The 23,857-nt window shown below is 53.4% G+C and overlaps 1 protein-coding gene across 1 annotated transcript in view; it reads left to right on the forward strand.

Moving 5' to 3' along the window:
• LOC135264612 (tetratricopeptide repeat protein 28-like) overlaps nt 1-23,857 on the forward strand; it is a 197,304-nt gene that overhangs the window by 134,201 nt on the left and 39,246 nt on the right. The window contains 1 exon segment of the mRNA XM_064353349.1: nt 16,459-16,966. Coding sequence (XP_064209419.1) covers nt 16,459-16,966 — 508 coding nt within the window.

The following is a 23,857-nucleotide window of genomic DNA, read 5'->3' on the forward strand; positions in this document are numbered from 1 at the left end:
AGTTATGTGAGGTATGCGGTAGTTCTGCACGATTAACATTGGTGATACAGTACAAGCAAACTGGAAATCACCTTCCGCACTTTTTATCCGGGTAAAATAACAGGTTAATTCTAGTAATCTTCCCTTTAGCTTTTTCAGACTGCCGTAATTTTACTCAATTTTACTGCCATTTTTCAATTCCACGAAAAGACCAGGAAGACTATGGACTCATTTATGGTGCATGGTTCGCATCTGGAGGGCACAAGTCGCTGCTCGGCTAGCAGTAACTTCGAAGGAAAGCAAACGGTGGCTGTACCACTATTAATTTACATTTTCACGCAAGTCCGAGTTTTCGTTCTATTCTTGTCATTTTGCGATTAGCCTATATGGAATTGACGACGAGAAAGTAATAAAACAGGTAATTGTTTACAACGTGTGCATGTTTTCTGCTGTTAATGAATGTGTTTGAGAGGATATATGAAAATCAATAAATACAAAAGTAACCATATATAGTCATTGTTGGTAACCCGTTGTATATAAGTGGAATAAACCCCTCCGGGCTGTCCCGGTTATTAGAAAATAATGTAGGCTACTTCGGTGGTAGTATGGGGTTACAGAAGAACTCATATGACAGATGGACCGACGACAACGTCAGTGGGCTAATTTACCTAATCTTCGCGGTACTTTAGACCCCGGTGGAAACGCAGACAACCATTGGCTGAAGGAACCTTTTAGTTCCTGGTAAAGTAGTTCCTGGGACTGAAAGTTCCGGGTAATTTCGGTGGAAACGCGGCTTATGTGCGTGTATCCCTGTGTGTGTGTGTGTGCGGGCGCGCGCGCGTGTGTGTGTGTGTGTGTGTGTGTGCGGGCGTGTGTGTGGTTGTGTGTGTGCGGGCGTGTGTGTGTGTATGTGTGTGTGGATGCTTGCATGTGTATCTGTGTGTCTGTGTGTGTGGATGCTTGCATGTGTATCTGTGTGTGTGTGTATCTGTGTGTCTGTGTGTGTGGATGCTTGCATATGTGTGTGTGTGTGTGTGTGGATGCTTGCATGTGTGTGTGTGTGTGTGTGTGTGGATGCTTGCATGTGTATCTGTGTGTGTGTGTGGATGCTTGCATGTGTATCTGTGTGTGTGTGTGTGGGGGGGGGGGGACTCTGAGAGAGAGCACTGCACTGTCTTGTTGCGCATCCATCATCGTTCAGGTTAATGTGATGGTCGATTTGGGAGCTCACTGCATCAGCCTCGGCTTCGCCAGCCCCCCCCCACCGCCCCCCCACTCCAGCGCTCCTGTCACAGATGGGCATTAGTCATGCAGTGGAAGTTAGTGTTGGACCACTCCTGCTTCAGTCCCTCTCAATACAATTCAATTCCACTGATTTATTGGCATGGCAAATACAAGCACTTGTTTTGCCAAAACAGAGGGTGCAAGAATTACTATGAAACTGTGTGTAATATGGATTGTAAATATTGCTCTCTCTCTCACTCTCTCTCTGTTTGCTTTTTTTCACCCGCTTTTTTGAACTTCTTCCTCCCTTTCCCTCTCTCCTGCTTTCCGTCACCCTTTCTTTTTCTGTCCTCCTTTCTCTGTCTCCTCCACTTCTCTCCCTCTCTCTCTTGCTGTGTGTTCTCCAAGTCGTTCTGCCCTCCACGGATAGCCATAAGCTGCTCAAAATATCAACAGGGTGATAAATTGCACCAGACTTTTTACCTCCACGTACTGTATCAGTGCAGTGAGTTTCATGTTGACACTTTAGTGGATTTCAAGATTAATTTCCACGAGACACGCACATTTGTATTTCCAGTATTTCCATTTTCATGTTTGTTGGGATACATATTTGTATCAAATGGGACGTCACCACACTGAGGATTATCTGAAGAGCAACATATACAACTTAATTATTTAACCATTTAACCAAGTGGATATTGTACTGAAGGTGCACTCAGGTTAAGTTCTTCACTGAAGGGGCTGCGATATATAAAGGGTGTATGTGTGTAATATAAACCAATTTTCTACCCCTCAGACATTCACAGCGGGGGTGAGGGGGGTGGGGTGGGGGGGTGCAGCGCATTGAGACGGAATCACAGCCCCCGTCAGGATCCGTTTGCCTCCCTGCCAATCACGGCACAGGCTCGCGTTCTGCCGGCAGGAAGTGACCTCGCCGTGGCCTGCCGTGGCCCTCAGAACCACGCAGTTCAGAGGAAGTTGAGAGTGGAGAGGCTTGATCGAGGTTAACTGCCACTCCACCCCCAACCCTGCCCCCCCCCCCTCCAAACTCCCCCCTCTGCCTCCCCAAATTATTTCCCTTTCTGTCATCCTCCCCCTTTTTCATTTCTTGTTCTCACTCAGCTGCTTTCTTGGCACCTCTCTTTGTTGTGCTATGATGCGGATGGAGAGTAACCCCCCCCCCCCAAGCCCCCCCCTCAGTCCCTCCAGGGGAAGAAAAGGCAGAAACTGTGATTGTCATCTGATCCAATTTAACAAGGAAATAAGAAATAATAGAGGGAGGGGGGCTTTTTGGTTTTCTGTCCCTCTTTGATCTTGCCCCCCCCCCCCCAGCCCGAACCCCCCAGTGAGAAGCGTGTCACAGATGTGCTTTTGCTGCACTTCCTTTTTTTGAAAAGAGCTCAATTTCATCCAGTCAAAGTCACAATTGATGACACTGGAATCACACCACAGTCTCACAGTCAATCATCTCGCTCCGCACGCCTGTGTGTGTGTGTGTGTGTGTGTGTGTGTGCGCGTCTCTGTGAGAGTTTCTGTGTGTGTGTGTCTGTGTCTGTGTCTGTGTGTCTGTGTGTGTCTGTTTCTGTGTGTGTGAGTGTCACTGTGTGTGTGCCTGTGAGTGTCACTGTGTGTGTGTGTGTGTGTGTGTGTGTTTTTGTGTGTGTATGTGTGAGTGTGTAAGTGAGCTCACACATGACCCCCCCCCCACCCCCAGCCCCCTGTCTCCACGCTGCTCTCTCCTGCGTGTTCTCCCTCCATCTCTGCCTTAAACGGCCTGTAGTTTCACTTCATTTCTTTATTATTATTGTATTATCTCTGTGAGTAGACCTGGCCGGTGTTAGGGTTAGGGTTAGGGTGAGCGCCAGAGCACCAGAGTTTTGGAGCCATGGGGAGCTGGAGCTGCCGGCTGCGTGCAGGGCCCGGCCCGTAGGACGATGGCGGAGGGTTACCGCCAGGTTTACCGCCAGATTTGCCGCCAGGCTTCGTCATGGGAGGAGGCGGTACTGTGAGGCGAGGCGAAGCCCCGCTGTGGATTGATTTCTCGCGCCGCGCTCAGAGTGAACGGTCCCCAAGCTCTGCGAGGCCTTCCTCTTCCCCGGGTCCTCCAGGCCGAGCGAGAGCATCGACCGGGTGACTGATTACCCAGCGAACCCCACTCCCCACCGCCCGTCGTGCCCTAATCTGATTTATCGACTTATCGGTCGGTTTGGCAGATCGATGTTCTGGCAACCCGTCACAGACCTGCTTCAGTTGGCAAGCTGTATATTAATATTGGCAATAATGTTTCATTAAACCTTTGAAGAGTAGGTTTTTTTTTTTCCAGTGTTCTAGAACTTATTACTTTCTGTTGCCAGCAGTGATTGTGACATCAGCATTAGAATTCTCAGTTAAGAACATTCTAATCACATATTTGTGATCTTCCGCCTTAAGGAGTTAGATTTTGACGGACACTTATATTAGTATTGGCATTAATATTTCATTACATGTTGACAGACGTTTTTTTGTAATAATGGCATTAATGTTTCATTAAGTTTTGACGGACACTTATATTAACATTGGCATTAGTGTTTCATTAAGCGTCGCCAGACTTCCTTTGGCATGACTAGTCTTTGGAGGTTGGACATAATCACTCGTTTGGTTAGCTGTTTGGCGACAGTGTGATGTAGAGGTTAAGGTACTGGAATGGTAACTTGACAAGGTTGCAGGTTCGATTCCAGTGGCACAGCCTTTGTAACACTGAGCATGTCTCTGAGTTGCTTCTGCTAACGTTCAGCAGTGGATGTTCTGTTTGTTCTCGCTCAGAGTGAGGGAGGGCATACCTGTCCCCACACCTCAGAACAGGCTTTTGAGGGTTCAGGTGTGCCATTCTTCATCCAGGTGTGGCCTCCTGTTATTGAGAACAGCTCAGGGGTGTTAGAGTCACTTTGAACAGTCACTTCACACACGAGCGGTACAGACTGCAGATCAGTTACTGTCTGGCAAATTTTTCATTGATTTTGGCAAACACGCAGGCAATGAAGGTGAGGATGAGGAGGGTTTACGCTCCTGCAGTTACCTGCTGCTTCTCTTCCATAGAGAGAGAGAGAGAGAGAGAGAGAGAGGGATTTAGAGAGAGAGGTATAGATGCAGGTGGGAGTGGAGATTAAGAGTGTTGCTTAAAGGTGAGATGCTCCATAGAGTTCATAGAGAGCTTAAGCTGTACTGATATTGCGTGAAGAAATCATTTGACAGCTTCTCCATGTGCATTATATGTGTGTGCAGTCACACACACACACTCTCACACATGCACTCACGCACGCACATTCTTTCACTTATACGCACGCACGCACGCACTACAGACTGCAGTAGAACAAACACAAACTGATGCATATGCATGAGTCGATTGCTCGGCAGGTTGATTGACAGCTGTTGTACCATGGAGGCCAGCGTAACTGCTGGAGGTGGGAAGACGGGAGCGGAGTGATGCGTCCTACCCCCCTGCCCCCACCCCTCTGCCCCCACCCTCCCCCCAGGCCCCCCAACACCGCCCCCCCCATCGCACCGTCGGCGTGTAGTGATTGATTAGTCGGGCCTGGGGGCGTGAACAGGAAGTGGATTACTCCCGAGCTGATGACCTCATGCAGGAGTGCACGCCTCCGTTTATAATCCACACGATTAGCCTCCCTGTGTCTCTGCCCTGAACGTGCTGTGTGTGATCAAGCAGGGATAGATATAGCACACACACACACACACACGCACGCACTCACAAACACGCGCACACACACAAACACACGCACACAAACACACACACACACAAGCGGAGAGAGCTCTACAGGCGAAATCGAGCTCCCATCAGCCTCGGTGGCCAGACTTTTGGAGCCTCGTTCTCCATTGTTCTCTCACGTTCCGTCTCCCTGGTGCATTCTTCCTCTTCCAAATTCATAATCAAATTCTTTTATTTTTTTTTTTGTTTCTTTCTTTGTTTCTCTGTCACTTCATATTTCTTTAAAGAGCTCAGAATTGCCAAATTTGTGCTCCAAAAGGCTTACAGCACATCAAAAAAATTAAAAGAAATTTAAAAAGACTCTTGACAGGGCTGTATTGTCTGACCCCCCCTGTCTGTCTGAATCGAGCGCGGTCGCCTGGTGAGCGTCTGGTTCATTATGCTGCACTTACACACTTCTGTTATCTCGTCAATCAGTGGAAAAGAGCCAATTAGGCGCCTCTGGAGTACGAGTGGTGGGGGGGGCAGGATGGGTCAGTCAGATACAGTCCTGTAGGGAGAGGAGTGGGGGGATTTTGCTGAGGTGCTCAGATTATTCGGGGGTGGTCGAGGCTCGACGGCAGGATGGTGCAGGGTGGGATAGGCGCTGGAGTCCTTGTCCCGGACACGTTTTTGTGAGCAGGGGGTGGTGGGGGAGACAGTTACAAGGACAGACAGCCTCGCCCAAACCCCCCCCTCCCCACAGTGCTCTTCCCCCCCGGTTGCCGCCTCCTGTGAACATTTACCGTCCCGCTCAACAGCTTCCGCTCTCTTCCTCCCTGGCGTGATGCGGCAGTTTTGTTTGCCGCTGGTTGCTTGGCGACGGGCCTGGCGGTTTGTAATGGGTGTGGGTTGTCCGCCCGTCCCCAGGTCCGCGCGGCGGGAGGGCCGGCGCTGTCACTATTTGGGACACGCTGCCCACGCCCCCCCCGCGCCCCTACCCCCCGCGTGCCAACCTTGGAGCGTTCTCCGCGTGTCGACCTCTGAAGGGGGAGGGGCTATATTTAGCGCCCGGGCCGTACTGTCGCCTCGGTAACGGCCTGTAATGAGCTTTTAATGAATGGCGTGCAGGAAGTCACGCATCAGCAGGTACCGCCATCCGCCTCTAATCCGTCTCTCTGTGCTTTACTACAAAGTTGGCGTCTGAGGATAGACCTGAGAAACGGCTGCTCAGAGAGGATCGGAGAGATCTGCGCAGGGCCGGGGGGGGGGGGGGGGGCGTGGGGCGGGGGGTCTCGGTGGCGACAGTACCCTCATCTCAGCACACGCCTGTCCCCCTAAAAAAACGCTCCTTTTGTCTGGTGAGAGTAAGAGACAAAGAGAGGGAGGTGGGGAAAGAGACAAGTGGCAGGGCATCTTCTTGGGAGCTTTTGCCATAAATTAAGCAGCACAATCGGATATTCTTTTATCGCCAAGTGGGAACAGAGACAGGAGAGAGAGGAGGAGCGGGAGGGGGAGGCTTGAGCTGTCACCGCAGAGGCTGTGTGCAGGGTGGGTGGGTGTGTGTGTGTGTGTGTGTGTGTGGGGTGTGTGGTCATTGGTTCGGTGTGTGTGTGTGTGTCGTGTGTGTCGTCGTCTGTGTGGGTGGGTGTGTCAGAGTTTGTGTGTGTTGTGCGTGTGTGTGTGTGTGTGTGTGTGTGTGTCTGTCTGTGTGTGTGTGTGTGTCTGTGTGTGTGTGTGTGTCAGAGTGTGTGTGTGTGTGTGTGTGAGTGTGTGTGTGTGTGTCAGAGTGTGTGTGTGTGCGTGTGTGTGTGTGTGTGTCAGAGTGTGTGTGTGTGCGTGTGTGCGATGAGTCCGCAGGAGAGCAGGCTCTCTGTCGGTCAGTTCGTCCTGACCGCCCCTTGCTGTTCTTTTACCGCCCCCTCCCCCCCCCAGTTTATTTTCCTCACTCTCTCAGCCCCCCCCCCTCCCCTCCTGGACGACCGTTTTATTGCCATCGATCTGCTGTCCTGCCTCGCTCAGCAGAGTGGGGGGGGGGGGGTGGAAATATTAAACATTCCAGCCGGATTGTCTCCATTCGAGCGTTCGGTTCAATAAGGTGGTGATATTGCAGAAGCTCGCGGGGAACAAAAAAACAAACAAAAAACAAACAACCTCATTCCCGCCGAGCGCATTTCACTGCACCATGTGACCGTTTGGTTCTGCATACTGAACTGTCCGTTTTTTTTGGGGGGGGGGACGCACATTGAACCGCCACTCAGCGTTCCTAAGTGTCTGCTCGGGGAACCCGTGCTGGCTTTTCCACCAGCAGGGCGGCGACCTGGTTCAGAACCCTTTCCGGCTGTTCTCTGTTCTCCAGGACGTGCGGTCCCAGGGCAGCCTGGCGTGAGGGTAATTAGCCGCTGATGGAGGGCGGAGGGTCGAGCTAACGCAGGCGGCTGCGTGACGTCTGTTTGATTAGCTGCGCAGTGGTCAGCTGCAGCCTTCGCTCCTGCTGTGAGGAGGATGGTGAAGGTTCACGATAAAAGTTTGCCGTCTTCTCGTAGGACGTGCCGTTTTTAGGGTTCAGAGTGTACGTTCGGAGTGTTGGGGTACACTTAAGCTTTTCTCAGTGCAGTGTGGGAGTTTGTATGTAATCGGTGACTGGGATTTCTGGGTCATACAGCAGGACAGTTCTTCCTGTCCCGTTAGTGCATTTTGGAGAAACGCCCTGTTCTGCAGGGTCCCAGTTCAGGCTGTGGGGTTCGTGGCGCTGTTTGGTTCTGGGTCCGTGTCTGGGTCCGGATCTAAAGCAGATTTGCTCAGGCAGAATGTCTGAGCTTAACGAGCCCCCTGTTCAAAGAGTGAAAGTGTTCAGCTCAGTGTGCCGTTGTGTCTACTCCCTTAAGCATAATGACCCATCAGCGCATGATTAGTGTTCAGGCGTAACCAAAGCCGTGTCTGTTTCTGCTCAGTCCTCCTGAGACGGGTGGGGGGGGAGGCGAAGGGGGGGGGGGGGGGGGGACTCGCGGAGGGAGCGTCCTGCTTCAGCGTTTATAATACATCTGCTTTAGCCTCTTTAGCAATGCTAAAGCTGGGGGGGGGGGGCTTATCAATCCCTGGGTCATTTCCTGCTCGCCTGCTAAATGCCCCCACTGAAGTTGTGTGTATGTAATGGGTGGGGGTGGGGGGGTTGTAAACATTTTTTCTGGTGGGTGGGGATCAGAGTAAACCCCCCCCCCCAAAGTTACATGTTCCGTAATGCTGTTTATGGGTGGGGGGGAGGGGTCTTTTTGTTTGGGGGGAGGGGGGGGGAGGGGGGCGACCTGCAGCCAGGAAGAGGCTTGTGTGATAATGAACTTGTGCTGACGTTGGAACAGGATGATGGGGGGGGGGGGGGCGCATTGGGGGCTGCGTTGGGGCGCCAGACAAAAAGGTGGGGTGTCATGAATATTCACAGGACGCATCACGTTTGAGCGTGTTCTCTCTGACGGGGTGACAGACGACTGAGGTACTGCAGACCTCTGTACCCAGCAGGCGTGCACAATCTGGGGGTGGGGGTGGGGGCGGGGGGGGGTGTCTCTGGAGAGAAGGGGGACCCCCCTCCCCCCCCACCGTCGCCCCACGACCTCGTTAACACCGAAACACGGCGATATTAATTAGCAGCTAACCCATAAACAACCAGGCGGTGAGGCGGTTATACTAATTAACAGGGTGGGAGATTAATGTAAGAAAGACTGGAGCATTTGTGACCGCCCCCCCACCTCTTGTGACTGACAGCGACACAATGAAGAGGTGTCACCCCCCCCCCCCCCCCGTCAGGTCCTGCGACTGCTCCGCACCAGTTTTACTGCCTCAGCGAGTGCCTGGGTGGAGAGGGGGGTAGGGAGATGGGGCGGGGGGGGGAGGGAGTTGAGTGAGGAGAGTTGCGGCTGCCATAGAAACGGTGTTATTTTCCTGCAGTAATGGGTAGTCCCAAAAGGACCACAGGCTGTACAAACACAGAGCGGAGAAACGGCAGGATAACGCACCGATAAAACACATTTGAATAATGCATGCGCCCCCCGCCCCCCGCCCCCCCACCTCACCTCAGCCCTCTTCCACTTACAGCAAAGTGGCAGACAACCCCCCACACTCCTTTTTTTTCCTTTCCTCTCTCTCTCTCTCCCTCCATGTTTATCACGGTTGAGATGTTTTCCTTATTGTCAGGAAGCGTTTCTGCGGGTGAATTCAGATCTGAAGATATTCTTCCCCCGCCCCCCCCCCGGGAGCGACGTTACCGTCCTACGCTTGCTGTCATCAGACCGTGATCTCTTCCAGTCTTTTATTCATGACCCCCACACCCCCCCACCTCGCCCCCCGCCCCCCCACCCTGCCCCAGGCTCCGCGTGGTTCTCACCTGCCTCGTTAAGGGAGGTCCTGGTGCGTTCCTCTTTTTCCGGTTTTGTGCGTTCCTCTCCTGTTTTGTGCGTTCCTCTCCTGTTTTGTGCGTTCCTCTCCGTTTTTGTTTTGTTTTTTTTTTTTCGTTCCTCTCCGGTTTTGTGCGTTCCTCTCCTGTTTTGTGCTCGTTTTCTCCTCTCCTGTTTTGTGCGTTCCTCTCCTGTTTTGTGCGTTCCTCTCCTTTTTGTGCGTTCCTCTCCGGTTTTGTGCGTTCCTCTCCGGTTTTGTGCGTTCCTCTCCTGTTTTGTGCGTTCCTCTCCGGTTTTGTGCGTTCCTCTCCTGTTTTGTGCGTTCCTCTCCTGTTTTGTGCGTTCCTCTCCTGTTTTGTGCGTTCCTCTCCTGTTTTGTGCGTTCCTCTCCTGTTTTGTGCGTTCCTCTCCTGTTTTGTGCGTTCCTCTCCTGTTTTGTGCGTTCCTCTCCTGTTTTGTGCGTTCCTCTCCTGTTTTGTGCGTTCCTCTCCTGTTTTGTGCGTTCCTCTCACTGTTTGTGGCCTTCCCTCCTGTTTGTGCTCTCTGTTTGTGCGTTCTCCCTGTTGTGCGTCCTTCCTGTTTTGTGCGTTCCTCTCCTGTTTTGTGCGTTCCTCTCCGGTTTTTATCGTGTGTCACACACAGGCCTGAGCCCAGAGCCTGACTGCTCCAGTGGTGCTCAACCCCGCAGCCAACTTCATTAGCAAAGTGTGTGTGTGTGTGTAGGGACGTGTGTGTGCGTGTGCGTGTGCGTGTGCGTGTGTGTGTGTGTAGGTGTAGGTGTGTGTGTGTGTGTGTGAGAGAGAGTAGGTGTGTGTGTGTGTGTGTGTGTGTGTAGGGACGTGTGGTGTGTGGTGTAGGTGTGGTGTGGTGTGTGTGTGTGTGAGGGTAGGTGTGTGTGTGTGTGTGTGAGGTAGTGTGTGTGTGTGTGTGTGTGTGTGTGTGTGTAGGGAGGTTTGTGTGTGTGTGTGTGTGTGTGGAGGTGTGTGTGTGTGTGTGTGTGTGTGTGTGTGTGTGTGTGTGAGAGAGTAGGTGTGTGGTGTGTGTGTGTGTGTGTGTGTGAGAGAGAGTAGGTGTGTAGGTGTGTGCATGTGTGAGTGTGTGTGTGTGTGTGTGTGTGTGTGTGTGTGTGTGTGAGAGAGAGTAGGTGTGTAGGTGTGTGTGTGTGTGTGTGTGTGTGTGTGTGTAGGTGTGTGTGTGTGTGTGTGTGAGTGTGTGTTGTGTGTGTGTGTGGACAGAGATTTTCCCACCTCAACAGTAATGGAATCGGCTCTAGCTCCGCCCCCTCCCTCTCTCCTGGATAATCCCATTAGCGCCACTCAGCTGGAGTGACACCTGTAACCCCGCCCCCTGGGGGGCCCCAGTAAGGGAATTAAAGGTGAAAAAGAGCCGGGGGCATGCAATTGGCTGTTAAACACCTCCCACTTCACCGTGTTCACCCCCCCCCCCTTCCCCTCTTCTCCTCTATCTTTCTCTATCTCTCTATCTCCATCCTCATCTCTCTCCCTCGCTCACGTTTCTTAAAAACCATATTTTTATAGATGTTTCACATCGCTCCCCTGTTCAGTTCGGATTCCTGGCCGTTCCCTCTCTTTTCATTCCTGCTGTGACTGGCTTAACGCTGCTCCAGCGCTGCTGATAATCTGGGGGCAGCCATGAGCCAGGTGTTTGTACAGGGAGAAAACACACCGGGTGCATTACAAACAAACATAAGAGGCTGCAGGGTAACCTGTTGATTTAAATGAAAAACGCAAATTCGGGTTCAGGCTTCAGCATCAGTGCGCTGTCCTGTTGAGCACTTGTCTGGTTGCTAGCGCTGTAGTTGCTGACTGTGTTTCATTGTGTGCCAGGATCAGACATTACTCGTTTAGTTTGGGCTGAGGCAGGCCTGTGCTCTGTGAAGGAGGCGATCGCAGATGCAGGTGCTTGGATGTGGAGTTTATTTCGGTCTGTTTACCCCTGTTCTCCTGCCAGCGAAGCTCATTTCTGCTTAGTTCCTCTGTGTCTGAACTCGTTTTCAAAACCTCCGTTGATTTTACTGAGCCCAGTATTTCGAGCCTTTCAGCGAGGAAATCTCCCATGATCCCCTGCCAGAGTGAGTCGGTGTGTGTGGATTGGCCGGGGCTGGAGGCCTGTTCTGGGACGGTCTCTCCAGAGCCGGCGTCTCTGTTGCACGGAGATAAACGCTGAACTCACCCTTTTGGCTGCACGGTTTCTCTGGGCCAGAGAGCGAGCTGGATCCTCTCACTGTGCCTGTCCCATTCAGCACCCGACCCCCCCTACGTGAGTGTGTCTGGTCCCCCCGCCCATGCTAGTGTGTCAGGTCCCCTGCATCCCCCCACGTGAGTGTGTCAGGTGACCCCATCCCGCCCCCCGCCCCCCCCACATTAGTGTCAGTTGGCCCCATACATTACATTATTGCATTACAGGCATTTGGCAGACACTCTTATCCAGAGCGACGTACAACAAAGTGTATAACCATACCCCCCCTTCCCCATGTGAGTGTCACATGCCTCCCCCCCCACATCCCACATTAGTGTGTCAGGTATCCCCCCCCCCATTAGTGTGTCAGGTGCCGCCCCCCCCCTCCAGGGGGGCCCGGCGTTTGCCCAGAGCAGCTCGATTTTACCCCGTCACAACAGGTGGGAGGTTTTTGCTCGCTGTCAGGGGCCCTCGCCATCCCAGCATTACTGGCGCTGAAGCGTTTTTAGTGTTTATCTCACAGCCTGTTTAACCTCACGCCGGGCCGGCCCTTCCGCCCGGTCAGGGAACTGACTGCCCTAATTACAGCGTTCGGCGTGGAATTTACCGCTCAATTTACCGCCGTTTCGCTCAGAACCCTGGCAGCGCGCTGCGTGACTCCGCCCGCGGGTACGCGTCTTCCCCACTTCCTCTTCCTGTCTGTCTGTTATTTCCTTTCCTTCATCTCGGTTCTTTTTTTCCGTGTCGTATCGATTCTGGAGAACTGTGTGTGTGTGTGTGTGTGTGTGTGTGTGTGTGTGAATATAACTGTGCTGGTTTCATTTATCATTTCGCTCTTTTTCGTTCTGTTTCTTTCTGTGTGGAGAGAGAGAGTCTTCTGGCTTCTGAGTCAAAGCATGCAGTCGGTCTTAAGCACCAATCAGATGCTTCTGTTCCTCAGTGAGAGCGTGCTTATCCAGTGCAGTCACAGTGACTGTGTGTGTGTGTGTGTGTGTGTGTGTGTGTGTGCATGCATGTGTGTGTGTGTGCGCATGCGTGTGTGTGTGTGTGTGTGTGTGTGTGTGAATCTGAGAATGTGTAATATATGTATGTGTGCGCAGACATGTATGTGTGAATGTGTGTACATGTGTGTGTGCATGCATTGTGTGTGTGTGTGTGTGCATGCATTGTGTGTGTGTGTATGCATGCATTTTGTGTGTGTGTGTGTGTGTGTGCATGCATTGTGTGTGTGTGTGTGTGCATGCATTGTGTGTGTGTGTGTGTGTGTGTGTGTGTGTTTGTGTATGTGCGTGCGTGTGTGTGTGTATGTGTGCATGCATGTGTGTGTGTGTGCGCATGCATTGTGTGTGTGTGTGTGTGTGTGTGCATGCATGTGTATATGTGTGTGTGAGTTAGTGTGTCTGTATCTGTGTGTGCTTGTCCCCCGCCCCCCCCCCCCCCCGTGGGTCCGTGCTCTGCTCTTCTCTCCGCTCTTCTCTCTGCGGGGGTAATGAAGAGACGCAGAGAGCCTGAACTCCTCTTTTCCCTCGGGGAACGAGGGGATGGCACTCCTCCGCTGGCCTGCTGGGTGTATCGATCGCTCGTGCCGATACCGCAGTCCGTGGCGCGGGGCTGGGGGGGGTTGGGTGCGGGGCGGGGGGGTGGTGGTGTTCACGGTCGGCCGCGGGTACGTTTGATTTAGCACGTTAGCGGTCGCCGTTGAGGCGGAAGGGTGGTGCATTACGGTTTAATGCCAGTCGCCTGTTTAATCGCACATGAACGAGAGTGGATTCACTGCTCAGCTCCATAGAGGGGAAACAGCAGTGTCTATTACATGTTTATTGTGCAGGCAGTGCTGTACAGCAGTGCCTATTACATGTTTATTACATGTTTATTGTGCAGGCTGGACTGTACAGAAGTGTCTATTGCATGTTTTCGTTTTGTCAGTCGGCTGTACGCTTTGATATTACATGTTATTGTGAACTACTGAAGGCGTCTATGCATGTTGATGGCGAGGCGGAACTGCTCAGCCCAGCAACAGCATGTCCTATTACATGTTATTGTGCAGGCTTGCTGAAGCAGTGTCTATTACATGTTTATTACAGTTTATGTGTGCAGCTGGACTGTAACGAGTGTCTAGATAGATGTTTTCTTTCTGTCATGTCGTCTTCAATCCTTTTGATATTTTTCAGTAACAGTGAAGCCGCTGCATGTTGGAGTGGAGGCTTCTGGGAAACCAGCCCCAAGGCAGACTCCTGATTGGTCAAAGTATAATTACTAATGTATCTGTTCATACATATATCTAGTTTAGTGCTTGGAACACTAGACTTAATGTGTGTCTAGCAATGAAGCTGAAATAGACTGTAGTAAATAATATTGATGGATATAGGCCAATCATTTCTCAAAGAAACATGATAGTTTTATCAGTGTTTCCGAGTGAAAGTGCTTTTCAGTGATGAATTTTCGAAACTTGCAAAACTAGAAAAGTTTGCTCTGAGCTGAGTTCACGGGAAAACATTCATTTATGTTTGCTGGTCCAGGATGTGTATCTGGACCCAATCACAGAGCCTGGTGAACCTGTGCTCAGAGAGTAACATTTAGAGAGTAACACAGAGTAACGTTCAGAGCGTAACACAGCCTGCGACAGCACAGGTGTTGTATTCTTGCTCTTGCACTTGGCCAGGTTTATTGGCGGAGGTGGTGAGGCGTGTCTGTGGAGGGTTAGGGTTAGGGTGAGGCGTGTCTGTGGAGGGTTAGGGTTAGGGTGAGGCGTGTCTGTGGAGGGTTAGGGTTAGGGTTAGGGTGAGGCGTGTCTGTGGAGGGTTAGGGTTAGGGTGAGGCGTGTCTGTGGAGGGTTAGGGTTAGGGTAGGCGTGTCTGTGGAGGGTTAGGTTAGGTTAGGTGAGGCGTGTCTGTGGAGGTTTAGGTTAGGTGAGGCGGTGTCTGTGGAGGTTAGGGTTAGGGTTAGGGTGAGGGTGTCGTGGAGGTTAGTTAGGGTGAGGCTGTCTGTGGAGGGTTAGGGTTAGGGTGGTAGGCGTGTCGTGAGGGTTAGGGTAGGGTAGGCTGTCTGTGGAGGGTTGGTTAGGGCGAGCGTGTCTGTGACGTCGTTGGTCGCGCGCTGACTGCGCTGGAGGTGTTAAACGCTCTTTATCAACTAACGCCTCTCCGCCTGTACAAGCCCCTTCACTACCCACTTGGGTTTCCTTGGAAACGGCTCTCGTCTGACAGGCACTGGAGAAGGTGGTGGGGAATGGGGGGGGGGGGGTGGGGGGTGGGGGGAGGAGTTGGTTCGCGGTGATGCAGAGCTGAAGAAGAGCCGGTCCTCTTCATGGTGACGGCGAGCGAAGCAGCCAATCAAACGCCACCGTGGCCGCGGGCGCCGAGCGGCTCGCGGTTCTGACCCCTCCGCGACCTTCCCGCTGCGTGTCCGCCGTCTGAACTTCCGCCCTTTAGGGGCCTAATGCCAAACTAACATTTACCAAATTAACCCCGTAATGTATGCAGGGCCTGTGCTGCTACCAATTAACATGAACCCAGATCATCTTATTGCCTTCTGCACCTTTACACAGAGAAACAACGGCATCCGGGCGTCTTGAAGCTCATTATATAAAATGATAAAATGTACGCGTTCCCCAAACGAGTTGTTATGAAAGTTAAAAAAAATACTGTTGTAAGGAAAACCCGATTTTCCCCTGACGGGGAGAACTCTTGTCGCAGATGTTCCGGTGGGGTACGCAGATGTTCCGATGGGGTACGCAGATGGCCGACTCCCTCCGACGCTCCCTCTCCGGGCTGAGAACGGGGCGCTCTCCGGACCAGCGCCCCTGATTGAGAGCGCTGCTTTTTTGGGGGCCCCTGGCCTGCTTCCTGGGGAAGTCTGGCTCGGTTTACCTTTCATTAGCAGACGCTCCGCAGAGATCTGTTTGCTGATAAGAGCCGGAGTTTATCAACAGTTTATAATGGCTGACGTGCGCGTACATCAAGGGCTGCGGAAACATCCGGAATCGGGCCGGACTCCATAAACTCAATCAGCACTGACTTCACAGATGCAAAGGGGGGGGGGATGTGTGTGTGTGTGTGTGTGTGTATGAGAGTGTGGCTGAGCACACTCAGATGGACTGATATGTGGAAACGGAAGACTGCAGACTGAGATCATTACTATGTGCTGGCCAATCAAGGTTGTGATCATTGCTATGTGCTGGCCAATCAGTGCTGAGATCCTTAATATGTACTGGCCAATCAGGGCTGAGAACCTTACTATGTACTGTCCAATCAGGGTTGAGATCATTACTGTGTTGCTCAGTAGTAAAGTAGTAAATTCCCCTGCACTGCCTGGTTTTGGGGCAAGAGGAACACAGCGGAAGACAAATGTTAGCGTGGCACTAGCTCCCCGCCCCGCTGCTCCGCTTCTGTTTTACTCAAATAAGCAGAAGGAGCGCGTCTCGTCTGCTCTGGCTCTCATTATCACCCCACTCAGGGGAGGGGCCCAATTTCACGCCTGATTTCCCGTCTGATTCGGGTTCACGTGGGATGGGGGCACGGGGGGCACGGGGGGCACGGGGGGCACGGGGGGCTGGGTGGGGTGGAGAGTGGGATGCGGTGTGGAGGTGCTGCAACACAGCAGTGGTGCTAATGCAGGAAGGGGGTGATGGTTGGGCTGGAACGCGCGTTTTGGGAAAAGTGTGTCACGAGTGTGAGCAGGCACTGAGAGTAATCAAATAAAGGCACTGGGCTGGGAGGGTTTCAACTGGGGGGGGGCGGGGGTTGCGAGGGTCTGATCACACACTAGCGCCCCCGTATGGCCACCTGGGTCCCTGCAGTCCACCTGCTCACGTTGCACAGGAACAGTCCTCCTCTGACTCTGTCTGAGTGAGTGGAAGGATGCTGCAGTTTGACACTCTGGGTTTCACTCTTTCACTCTTTCGCACATGATCCCTCCCTCGCTCTCTCTCCCTCTCTCACATGTTCCCTCTCTCACACCCTCCCTCTCTCTCCCCTGCTGTTCCAGGCGGCCTCCTCGGCCCTCAGCAGCCTGGGCCACGTGTACACGGCCATCGGCGACTTCCCCAACGCGCTGGCCAGCCACAAGCAGTGCGTCATCCTGGCCAAGCAGTCCAAAGACCAGCTGTCGGAGGCCCGCGAGCTGGGCAACATGGGCGCCGTCTACATCGCCATGGGCGACTTCGCCAACGCCGTGCAGTGCCACGAGGACCACCTGGGCATCGCCAAGGCGCTGGGCAGCAAGCGGGAGGAGGCGCGGGCGTACAGCAACCTGGGCAGCGCCTACCACTACCGGCGGGACTTCGACAAGGCCACGTCGTACCACGCGCGCGTGCTGGAGCTGGCGCAGGAGCTGGGCGAGCGGGCGGTGGAGATGCGGGCGTACGCAGGGCTCGGGCACGCTGCCCGCTGCATGCAGGACCTGGAGCGCGCCAAGCAGCACCACCAGCAGCAGCTGGGCATCGCCGAGGGGCTGGCAGACCGGGCCGCCCAGGGCAGGGCGTCCTCCAACCTGGGTAAGTGGGGGCAGGGCAGGCGTCTCCACCTGGGTAGGCGGGGGCCATAGAGGCAGGGTGGGGCAGGGTCCTCACCTGGTAGAGCTGGGGGCCAGTAGGGCAGGTGGGGCAGGCGTCCCACCTGGTAAGAGCTGGGTGGGGAGAGGGGAGGAGGGTGAGGGGCAGGTGGGGCAGGCTCCAACCTGGTAGAGCGGGGGGGGGAAGGGGGGGGGGTGAGGGCGGGTGGGGGTCTCCAATGGAACTGGGTGGTGAAGGAGTCGGGGGGGGTGAGGGGGGGTTAGGATGGGTGGGGGGATGGTTAGGGGAGGAGGGGGGCAGATGGTGGGGCAAGTTGGGCGGCAGGCGGGGAGGCGGGGAGGTTGTTTACAGGCTGGGCTGGTCTGTGTGGTGCGGTGCAGACAGTACAGCCTGCAGCTCCTCCTCTCCGCCTCATTGGCTTTATTTCAGCAGCTGTCCTGTTCCCCCGACAGAAAGCAGCCCCGTGCTCGTCACAGGGGACACTTTACCGCTTTCATAACCGCACAAACTTTCACGCCCGTAAAATTAAACCACAGCTTTAGGACAGCGCCAAATTTACTGAAACAAAGGCTGCTGCTTTTCCTCTTCTGTTCGATAAATTTGTCCTGCGCTGCAATTTATTCACATTTTTCCCTCAGATATCCAGCCGACTTTTTAATGACATTTTGTCCCCCCCCCCCTTGTGATGAGCGCTGGCTCTCCTCCTCGTGCACATTATCTGCAGCTTTTGTGCGTTTACTTTACTTGCCGGCCGCTTCGTGGACGCTTGGAATTTTAGCGTCTGCGTCGTCTGTCAAAAACCTGTCAGGAACATGGCAGCGCTCTTCGCCGTGTCCTTCTCTCTGTGTGTAACAGATTAGAAACACTTGAATTTACAAAAAAAAAAAAAACATTCGAAAATGGACATGAATGCAACATAAAACTATGGTATGATGAGGGACTGGTATTGGACCGTTCCAAAGCTGGAATTCTCAGGTCCATGGTCTCTGAAGGTCTGATTCTGTCTTCCTAATTTTCTACTGGCTGCATTTCACACCACTGGAACCCCACTGATGACCCCTGGCCAACCCGCTCTCCCTCCCCGACCCTCATTTACAAGTGTTTTAGCACGCAAACTTCCTGCCGGCCTTCAGGAAACAGGAAGTGCATCACACCTGGAGAGCAGCTGCCAGTACGGGTGGGATAAACATCTCTGATAAGGACCATGATGCACAGATCAAACAAGGAAGCATCTGGCTCTTAGAAAGTTAGTACGCCCCCCCCCCCCCCGTGCTTGGCTGTTTGTCCCAGTGGTAAATGTTTAGCTTGCGTTTACCGACGCAGCACATCGTTCTGAAGGCCACATCGCGGGACTTCTTTTCTGTGCAGGGTGCAGTGGGAATGGTTTGAGGAGGAAGGAGTCGGGGGAGAGGGGGGGTCAGAGGGAGGGGGTTGGATGGAGAGTGTAGCGAGCTTCACCCCCCCCCCCCCTTTCCTGGTCAGTGGTTATAGCGGGTGGGGGGGTTTAGATAAAAAAGAGCTGTGCCCCTGTGTGTGAAGTAGAGGCAGCATATGATGCATTCTGGTATAAATGAAATGCATTAACTCCCCCCCCCCCCCGTCCCCCCTTAGATCTTTCACCCTACCATCACTTCTTCTGTTCCCGACTGGGAAAAAAAAAACGTCATAAATTTGTGCTAAATGAATCCCCCCCGCTAGAGATAAATAAAGAGAAGAAGAACAGAATTTAAAATGGCCCTTTTTATCGTGAGAACTCAAGTGTAGATATCAGCGCTGTTACCGCTCTTACCTGCATGGATTAATTCCAGGTGTCAGGGCTGTCACACGCCTGTCGTGCTCCTATTAATTTCTCACGCTTTCTTTTCACCGCTTCACCCCTCCTGCTCAGATTCGATTGTTGGTGGTTCAGTAGCTTCACTTGTCAGGCTCGCGACCTCACTTCAGCGCGTGATAGGCCCACCCAACCTCTGCGAAGGGAGGGAGGGAGGGAGGGAGGGAGGGAGGAGGAGGGAGGGAGGGAGGGAGGGAGGGAGGAGAGAGAGAGAGGAGAGGAGAGAGAGAGAGAGAGAGAGAGAAGAGAGAGGAGAGAGAGAGAGAGAGAGAGAGAGAGAGAGAGAGAGAGAGAGAGCATTGCAGCAACAGTTATGATTGTCAGGTAAAAACTAAAATTTTAAAATAATCTTCCCTGCATTGTCCACCTCACACAACACTCCCCCCACCGCCCAAGTTTCACTGACACTGGGTTTGTCATTATCCAGTTTGTACTACGCGTGCTCACCCTTCAGTGACTCAGTGACTTTCCTGAAGGGCGGAGTCCGTGTCCTTCTCTGCAGTGCCGCACTGGTGCGCTTTAATGGAGGTCTTACACACACACACACACACACACACACACTGTCCTCATCACTCACACGCATGACCTTCACCGCACAGTCCCCGTGTGGAGTCCTGCTCCCAGCAGCCCGTCGGCAAGGCAACGTAACTGCCACATCACCAGAGAGCGTGTGCCACATCACCAGAGAAAGAGTGTGTGCCGCATCACCAGAGAGAAAGCGTGTGCCGCATCACCAGAGAGAGAGCGTGTGCCGCATCACCAGAGAGAGAGCGTGTGCCACATCACCAGAGAGTGAGCGTGTGCCGCATCACCAGAGAGCGTGTGCCGCATCACCAGAGAGAGAGTGTGTGCCACATCACCAGAGAGTGAGCGTGTGCCGCATCACCAGAGAGCGTGTTCCGCATCACCAGAGAGTTCCGCATCATCAGAGAGAGAGCGTGTGCCGCATCACCAGAGAGCGTGTTCCGCATCACCAGAGAGCGTGCGACACAGAGAGCGTGTTCCGCATCACCTCCTCTGTGCGTTTGCCTGTGCGCAAGGCGACATCACCACCATCCTGTCCCTGTTCGATCGGCCCTGTGTGAGAGCAGGAAGTGGGTGGAGATAAGAGGGCAGACGGTGGAGAGCGGCCGGCGCGCTGGAGGGCAGCGGGAGTGATTCTGTTTAACGAAGTGTGTGCGGGCACTTCAGAGAGAGAGAGAGAGAGACAGAGAGAGCGCCGCTCATTACTGGCCACTCTCAGCTCTCCCGAGCAATTTCAAACAATCATGGACGAGCGCCCGCTAACCGCCGCTAGCGGAGCCGGCCCCAGAGAGGCAGCCGCTGGCCCGCCGCTAAGGGAGCCGGCCCCAGAGAGGCAGCCGCTAACCCCGCTAAGGGAGCCGCCCCAGAGAGGCAGCCGCTGGCGTTCAGAGCAGCAGGCTTAAATCATCCCCGGCGATCTCGTCCTGGGCGCCGGATTCCTGCGCTCAACCTCTTCTTTACCAGGTCGGTTACGGAGAGTAACATTATGGGAAGGTTGTCGGGGGTGAGGCCCGGTGCATTATGGGCAGGTTGTTGGCAGATCGGGGGCAAGCCCCGGTGCATTGTGGGCAGGTTGTTGGCAGATCGGGGGTGAGCCCCGGTGCATTGTGGGCTGGTTGTTGGCAGATCGGGGGTGAGCCCCGGTGCATTGTGGGAAGGTTGTCGGGGTTAGCCCCGGTGCATTGTGGGCAGGTTGTTGGCAGGTTGTCGGGGGCGAGCCCCAGTGCATTGTGGGCAGGTTATGGCAGTGTGATGGGTGTCGCTGCCCTGTACACGCTCAGTCTCTCCTGTTGATTGGAATCTGCTGCTGCCTGACGGCTGGGTAATTGAAACTGACTTGATGAATCGCTTAATTACCTTTAATAGCTGATTCACACAGAACTGAATCATGAAGATAAGACATAGAATCTGAGGGGGGGCTTCGGAAGGAAATGGTCTTTTAATTAAGCCGCCGATGTTGTCTCACCATCTTCACCCCCCACCTCTTTACAAAGAATTTTAGTTTTTTTCGGGGGGGGTCGTTGTAATTTTGACCTTCCTTCTCATTCAATTTCTTCTATGTCATTTTAACTTTGGAAAGCTCCTTGAATAAAAGCAATGGGCCGGATGCCAGTGGGCCTACTGTTATTTTTTTTGTCAGGGTGTGAAAATGCTGTTCCGCGCGACGTTGAGGGACTCTTCTTTAAAGCCGGGAGGGGGGGGGCTGTGCCCCTGTGTGTGAAGGAGAGGCATTCTGGGATAGATGGAACACAGGTTTAGGGAGTATTGGTGAAGGCCGGCGGGCCGACGCGTCTCCGTGAGCAGACGCTCCGCTGTGACCTGCGCTCTCAGCGGCCTGTGGAGGATAATAAAGCATCGCGTTATTGCAGCTGCGCTCGTTTCATTTTCCATTAAGGCCAACTTACCCCACGGCCACCAATATTTCACACTAAATATTAATCTTTAATATCTGGGCGGAGACCAAAGCCATGGCGATACAGGAAGCTCATCTTTCTCCCCCCCCACATTGCGATATCTGGTTCTGCTGGTTCTTGCCGGACTGAAGCTAACGATATTAATTATCCGGCAACTCCCATTGTTCTGATTCGGTTTCCCGGGGAGACGGGTTCTGCTGAGGTGCGGGAAATAAACAGCCGGTCGAAACCGAGAAGCAAACAAGCGGATTTTGTGTTGCCATCTGGTGCGCCCCCCCCGAAGAGCTCCTTTCCCCTCCGGTTTGCTTGCTTTTCATTTCCGTAAATCGCCTCCTGTTGGCCCCCCGTGCGAACAAGCGCTGTTGTTCTGCTTCTTTGTCACGTGGGTGTGGGTGTGGTCTTGCGTGGGACCTACGCCCCCTGCAGGGCAGGAGGAGAGCGAGCAGGTGAGTTGAGAAATCCCTGCAAGGGGCCCGAGAACTGAGAACCCCCCCCCTCTCTCAGCTCTCAGTTTGGAATGATCCATTTTTCAGGCTCTCCAGGGGTGGATTCCAAGCAGAAGGTGGAAGGTTCCATTTGCACTAACACCTGTATGTATTCTTTTTGCTTGGCAATCCATTTACACTGTTGGACCTTTGGCGAAGCAATTCAGGTAAATTTATGAATGGAGGGTGTAGCGGCAGTGCCCCTCCTGGGAGTTGAACCGCAGCCTCTGAGTCGCAAGCCCCAGTTCATGAGGCACCACGGCACACGGCAGCTGTTTCGCGGGGATCTGGGCACGGACAGTGATTGGTCGGGGCCTCGACGCGAAGCCAAGCCTGCGGGCGGCGGGTCTCTGAGCGGCGCCGGACGCGCGGAAAGATTCGTCAGCGCTAACGAGGCTAGCGGAGCAGTGTAAGGGCGGCTGGGAGGGGGGAGAATTAAAGCGTAAAAAGACCTCATTGATCCAGTCCCCGGCCCGGACTGTCCCTCATTCTCTCATTCACAGCAGTTATTACTGCGCCGCCACCGCTAATCATACACATGTAGCTACACCGCCAACATGGCCGCTGACCACACCGCCAACATGGCTGCTGTCCACACCGCCAACATGGCCGCTGTCCACACTGCCAACATGGCCGCTGTCCACACTGCCAACATGGCCGCTGTCCACACTGCCAACATGGCCGCTGTCCACACTGCCAACATGGCCGCTGTCCACACTGCCAACATGGCCGCTGTCCACACTGCCAACATGGCCGCTGACCACACCGCCAACATGCGCTGACACACGCCAACATGGCCGCTGTCCACACCGCCAACATGGCCGCTGTCCACACCGCCAACATGGCCGCTGTCCACATCGCCAACATGGCCGCTGTCCGCATCGCCAACATGGCCGCTGTCCACACCGCCAACATGGCCGCTGTTCTCCATTTGCTGGCTGAGGGCGGTATAGCGAGCATGACAGGGGTGCGTTCAGCTAGAAACAGAGCCACAGTGTGCCCCACCAGATATAAACATCTTATGCATGTGTTATAACTGGTGTGTATACATGTTATAACACCTGCGTGTATAATAGTGTATAATAATAATAATAATAATAATGGTCACCTGACCCAAAATAAAAGTATGGGAAGAGAGAACGAGGCCTGAATGTAGGCTGGCATGTTCCCGAAACACTCAAACACCCCCCAGTCCCACAGTCCTCTGTGTGTACTATCCCATCCATTGTACCCTGAGACAAAAACAAAACCACAGCATTCTCACACTGCTGGAGCAAACCCCACTATGGGGGGGGGGGACTGCCAGCCAGCTCACTGAACGCTCCAACAATCACTGACCCTCACTGAGCTTTCCGGCAAATTCCTTTTCCCACAACCAGGGAATAATGGCTGGAAACCAAAAAAACAACAACAAAAAACAAAACAAAAGCTGCCGTTTGAGCCTGCAACCTGTAACGTCTGAGCCACAAACCCAGCTCAGTGACCATTATACCACTACGCCGCTGCCACAGGTTGCACGCTTGGGCTGTTCAGACAGACTCACGTCCGCAGCAAACACGACACAAGCGTTTTTTAAAGAGGAGGTGCGTTTGGAGAAGGACTGAGAGCAGCTGCCTGGGTCAGGACTCTACTGAGCATGTGCAGGGACAAGATACTTTCAATCTTTACCATGTCTCTCCCTCCTCCTCTCTCTTTCCCTCTTTCTCACTCCACCTCCTTTCTTTCTGTTTTATTTCTCTCTCGTTCACTCGCTCGCTGGTTCACACACCCTGCGTCTCTCTCTAATTTAAAGCGGCTTTATTGGCATGACAAGTGCAATATATTACCCTGCCAAAGCGCACAAGAGCAGCACATTAATTAACAGAGAATTATAACAATAACAGTGCGGTGGAGGATATTATTTAACTATTCAAATAAATTCTCTCAATAATTAGCTTCTGCTGTAACCTATCATTGGGACATACTCTGCCTGCTTCTTTCACTAGCGCTACCCGCATCCCACCTGACCCTCAGGAACCAATCAGATTCGGGGAAGGCTGATGGCTCTCTAGGGAGTGTGTGCATTATGGGGTGGACTCAAACTCTCCCTACTTCCATACCTGAGTTCCGGGTGTACGTT

The sequence above is a fragment of the Anguilla rostrata genome, chromosome 10 (genome assembly GCF_018555375.3).
Source record: "Anguilla rostrata isolate EN2019 chromosome 10, ASM1855537v3, whole genome shotgun sequence".
NCBI classification, from domain to species: Eukaryota; Metazoa; Chordata; class Actinopteri; order Anguilliformes; family Anguillidae; genus Anguilla; species Anguilla rostrata.